This window comes from Oreochromis niloticus, linkage group LG2, assembly GCF_001858045.2.
Source record: "Oreochromis niloticus isolate F11D_XX linkage group LG2, O_niloticus_UMD_NMBU, whole genome shotgun sequence".
NCBI lineage: Eukaryota > Metazoa > Chordata > Actinopteri > Cichliformes > Cichlidae > Oreochromis > Oreochromis niloticus.
In genome coordinates this window covers 18923613-18928474 of record NC_031966.2, presented here as the reverse complement: position 1 = coordinate 18928474, position 4862 = coordinate 18923613, and the positions used below count along the sequence as shown (strand labels likewise).

The 4862-nt window shown below is 42.4% G+C and overlaps 1 protein-coding gene across 1 annotated transcript; it reads right to left on the bottom strand.

The window, feature by feature from the left end:
* Window positions 1-250: 250 nt before the first annotated feature.
* mid1ip1l (MID1 interacting protein 1, like) lies at window positions 251-1965 on the bottom strand. Its single transcript, XM_003445209.5, has 2 exons — window positions 1812-1965; window positions 251-1489 (listed from the first exon to the last, which is right to left on the bottom strand). The coding sequence occupies exon 2, from the start codon at window positions 1405-1407 to the stop codon at window positions 931-933; it is 477 nt and encodes a 158-aa protein (XP_003445257.1). The 5' UTR covers window positions 1408-1489; window positions 1812-1965; the 3' UTR covers window positions 251-930.
* Window positions 1966-4862: the final 2897 nt, after the last annotated feature.

Here is a 4862-nt window from a genome sequence, read left to right as displayed (position 1 = left end):
CTAAAACCCTTCTAGAATTACTCTTGCAACATCCACACACTCCTTTTGAAACATTAACATGTCACAGGCCTGAACAACATGCATACGTTTTAGGGGTTCCCCTCAGAAGTTTGGCTGAAGTATCATCCTTCGCCAAGAAGGTCACATCAGACACTAGTTTACATCTGAGCAGAGATTGAGGTAAACATTTATAGGCAGGCTACTTGAGGGAGTCTGAACATCCTTCCTGTTACTAATGACAGACAAGACAAACGTTATTAGCTTCATGTTTATTTCCATTTTACTGCATCAATATAAAATTGGATTTTCAAATTACATTTCCATAGACAAACATTTAAGCCACATAATGAACAACTTACAGTGACAATGTGGGAAGGAATTGAACAGGGTATGGTACAAAAAGTCAAGGCACACCTTGTTGTAGCATTGAGTGGAAAGCTTTAAAAGCTCTGCAGGCGGGAACCCTTCAGCTCAGCTTTAATAAAATGACCATATTTACAAGGAGGGACAGAATAACCAGCATTCGATCTCCTATGGGCAGAAACTTTATTTACATCAACTTGAAATTCATTTAAATTTGAAATGCTGATCAAGTGAGGGAAAACGTTCTGCCTAAATCAGAGCTGTGCTTCATCAGGACTTTATTCGGTAAACCTCCACCAAGCACGAACGTGTCAGCCTCTCCAGAAAAGGCAGGCCGACGACATGCGCAGGATCACTGGTTTTTTTTAATGAATTTGATGGGAGGGGGTGGCAGACAGGATTGAAGGTGGAGTGTTATTCAGTAGCAGGAGAAGCCAGGAGTGGTTGCCCTGGTCAGTTACTGTCCATCTGAGAGTTTTGGAAGAGATCTGGCCCGTCACAAAACACCTCACTATTTCGAGTCAGTTTGAGGAGAAGGGGGGGGGAGGAAAACAAATGCAGTTACTTCTATCTCATGAAGTTTCCTCCTCCAATTTCCCTCTTGTACCTGTTGGTGAGGTGGTCTGCCTGCATGGTCAGCTTGGACAGCACGCCAAACAGTCCTCTGAGGTGATAATGAAACTGATGCTGCAGGTCAGCGTTGTCATCCACGTGTATGTCTCCCTTCACCGCCTGCTGCTCTTCCTGCTTCACCGCCATCTCCAGGAAGCTGGCACCGCTGCTCACCTCCCTCTTCAGCAGACCCCACTCCATGTCGTTCTTTATGGACTTGAGCAGCAGGTAATGCTCGTACATGTCCCTCTGCTTGTTGCTGCACGGCGGTTCGTTGTTGTTGTTAGCCTGCTGCTCGTCCAGCGGCATGTCTCGCAGCAGGCTCGGCACCATGATGGTCTCGTCCATGTTGTTGGCGGCCGCTATGAAGCGGTGCATGACGTTAATGAGGGAGTGCTTGTTGCCGACGGAGTCGCTGCTGATCTGCATCATTTTGAAGGCTGTAAGGTTACAGTGTAGCACAGACGGGTGGGGTGGATCTTTAAAGGCAGAACTGTTTGGCTTTTTTGGTGATCTGCAAGATGAAGGGAGGATTAGGATGCAGGAAAGGTGCAGGGAGATTGATCAGACACTGCAGAAATGCAGCACAGCGAGGCCAAATCCCTCTGAGACAGCTTTACATAATCAGCACGGACAGCGAAGCACCTGCAGCACGCCGGACTAGAGCCTGGCTGCAGGAGAACGACACAGCGAGCTGACATCTCTAATAGAAAACAGATTAATAAAAGACTTCCGTACGCTTCAAATCTATACCATCACGCCCGAAACACATTGATTTCCTGCTGCTGAAATTCAAACATCTCTTCTGTTAGAGAGGCACTGAGTAAAAGACTGACCTGGAAACCTGAGGGAAAGCTTTCCTGGTGTCCCGGTTGGTTAACTCAAGTCTTCTCAGGAAGTGTACAGCACCCGCTGGGAAGAAAAATACAAATTTCTCCAGCTGACTGACAGATAAGCGCTCCTTTTATACCCAGTAGCCGGGTTTGGGCGGTAGGAAGGACTAAAAGTCCGGCCTCTTTGGGTTTTACTGCAGAGCCAGTTGGGCTGCATGACGGCTGTAGGCGGGGCTTCAGCAGCGTCTGATCCAAAATTGACCAATGAAATGAGATCTGGCAGCAGCCACTCAAATATGTTTGTTCTGGGCTCGCCTGCAATTAGCTGCACCCTGTTTACCGCTCATCTTTTCCGGGCCGTTTGCACCCTGAAGGCAACACTGATGCAAGTCTCCGTGCAGCTCTTTGCACGTCGGGTTTGTCAAGAGTTGAACTCATAGATGCTTTAAGATTCAACTAAGCATAGTCTGACCCCCACGTCCTTTATTGGCTTGTATATATGTTGCACAGCACTGCCGCCACGCGGTTAAGTTGTGTCGGTTCAACTAAAGCATCCTCGCTGATGCAATACACTCATGACCCCAGGAGCAGCACGTGTCACCAGGTGGAGCATCCACTGTGTCACGGGTGTCCCTAAAAGTCTGGGATAAATTTCAGGCTTTTAGCTGTATTTTCACGAGTTTTACAGCTTTTTCCACTGATGAAGATCTCCCTCAATGCCATTCTTACTGCACCAGTTAATTAATTAATAAATAAACAATAAAATTACAGAAAAGTAGATATTTCTGTTTTGTTTAGGTCCACAGTAAAAGAAGAAAAAAAAGAATCAAACAAAAAAGGACATTTTCTATAAAATAACAATTTTCTGTTTTATAATTACAGGATAATTTACTGTGAATTTACACATTTATTTCTTACAATTTATGCCCAAAGAGTCATGCTGGCGGACTTCTTTCATTTACTACAGCAGCATTCCTTTATCGTGTAGAAAAACTGTTGAAATTGCACAAATTTTTCTTATATTAAGATATCTAAGGGATTAAATGTGAAGTTGAAACTTCTTTACACTGACAAAGGGCGGAGTTTCATTCATTTGCCACACTAAGGATCAAAGTGGAGCTGCATTTGGTGCGTCATGTAAAATTAGTTTGACATCCCTGCATTATTGGATTAGTTTCACCTGCAATTTTCCTGAGTAAAACCAGCAGTCAGTGCTTTGAAAAGCATGTCACAAGTTGCCTGTGTCTAAGCTGTGAGCAATAGCCAAAGCTTATACATATTTATAGAAGCCTGCTTGTATTCATCAGCATGAATTCAATTATTTATTTACAGTCTAATGTGTTGGTGTACAGAGGCAACGCTAGAAAAATGGTCTGTGTCCTTGCATCAAACATCATGCAAATTAAATTTGACCCCACCAGAAACTGGTTACCTCAGGGCAATAAAGCGCTATAAGGGCACTAAAATCTCACAGTTTTCTGCATATGCTCATGTTTTTAGGAGATTTATTCAAAATTGTATTTTTATTTTAATGAACATCAACTAAATTTTCTTAGAAGCATTTAATGTGTGATTGTATGGTTCTGTGTGTCTGAGTGTGTCTCTCATTGATAACTATTCTCTGGAACTTCATGAAACACTTACTGTCTTCAAGTTCACTCTCCCCACTGAAGGAATAGGCCCAATTGCCCAAACACAGTCTTTTCTCCCATAAAATATTTATGTGCTCATATCCTGTAAGTTAACATGAGTTGGCTTACCTACTTATATATTACTCCACTCATTTGTTCTCAAAACATTGTTACAGGTTCTCCCCAAACCCCCCGCCCGCCCCTTCTCCAACATACCTGATTCAAGTGATCAGCTAGGTATTAAATGATGCAATTAAGCATGATGTAGCAGGCGAGCACCTGAAAACTTAAAACAAGCAGTGTCAAGTATCAGAGTTTAGAAGCACAGTTTAAATGTACTAAGTTACATTCCACTACTAGTCGTCTTCATGCGCTAACTCAGTGGCGCTGTAGGATTAACAGTACTGCACACCAACTCTCAGGAAACTTTATTTAACGAACTGCAAATGAGCAACATCTCTCAGGCCTTTGTAGAAGTTTTGAGTTCAATCAGCATAGACTGTGTTGATATTTATTTTGTCAACAACGGCATATTACCAAAACACAGAGGTATAACTGGTGGTTATAACTCCTGCACGTGCACATCATGTCAGCTACACCCAGTGACTGTTTCTTTTGCTATGCAAACAGTGAAACCTGAAATTAAAGAGACGTAGGTTGTGCTTTTATTGTTTGGCCACAATAATAATTTTTCCCCCAAGGCTTCCAGGCTCTTATTTGTTAGAACGAAAAAAGGTTTATTCGAATGAAATATCAAACCATTGTGAAAAGACCTACCACCTTCATACACATTAGGAGAAATGACTAACCTGTGAAAATACAACAGCTGCAGCGAAGCACGAGATTCAACAGCGAGGTGATCAAGCTGACAGCGTGTAGCCTTGTTACAGCTGTTTACATCTCTAACTATGCTGAGTGGTAGAAGTAAACAACAATGTGGTGTTCAACCTTTAACTTCACCCCTGCAAATTATAGAAGTTAGGTAATGAAGGGGAGTCTGGTTTTCCTGGCTGTCAGCCACAGCCCTGGATAAAAGTTAAAGGCCGCACTGGGTTTTTAGTGTGTAGTTTAATAGTGTAACTGTGTGATAGGTCTTTACATTACAGATGCAATTAGAGTGCATTATGAAAAAAAGTGGATGGTAAATTCTTATTTGATCATTCAGGCATTTTTAGTATTTTTATGTGCAGTTACTTTAATCACACATCAAACATGCTATTTAAATCCATAAAGTTGTCTTCCACTGAAAAACTGAGATGCTTTCATATCTTGAAGTTTATTAGCATTCTTCTAAAGGTCCCAAATATCCAGGGCATGTTTGTCTGCCAAAAATCATCTGCTGCCAGAATATTTGTGTTTCCTTCTTTTTGTTTGAGCAAACAGCTGTACAGACAGCTGCTAAGAACGCACACTGTCAGAGACA

Coding starts and splice junctions, on each gene's coding strand:
- mid1ip1l (XM_003445209.5), bottom strand. CDS start 1,407: ATGATGCAGATCAGCAGCGACTCCGTCGGCAACAAGCACTCCCTCATT.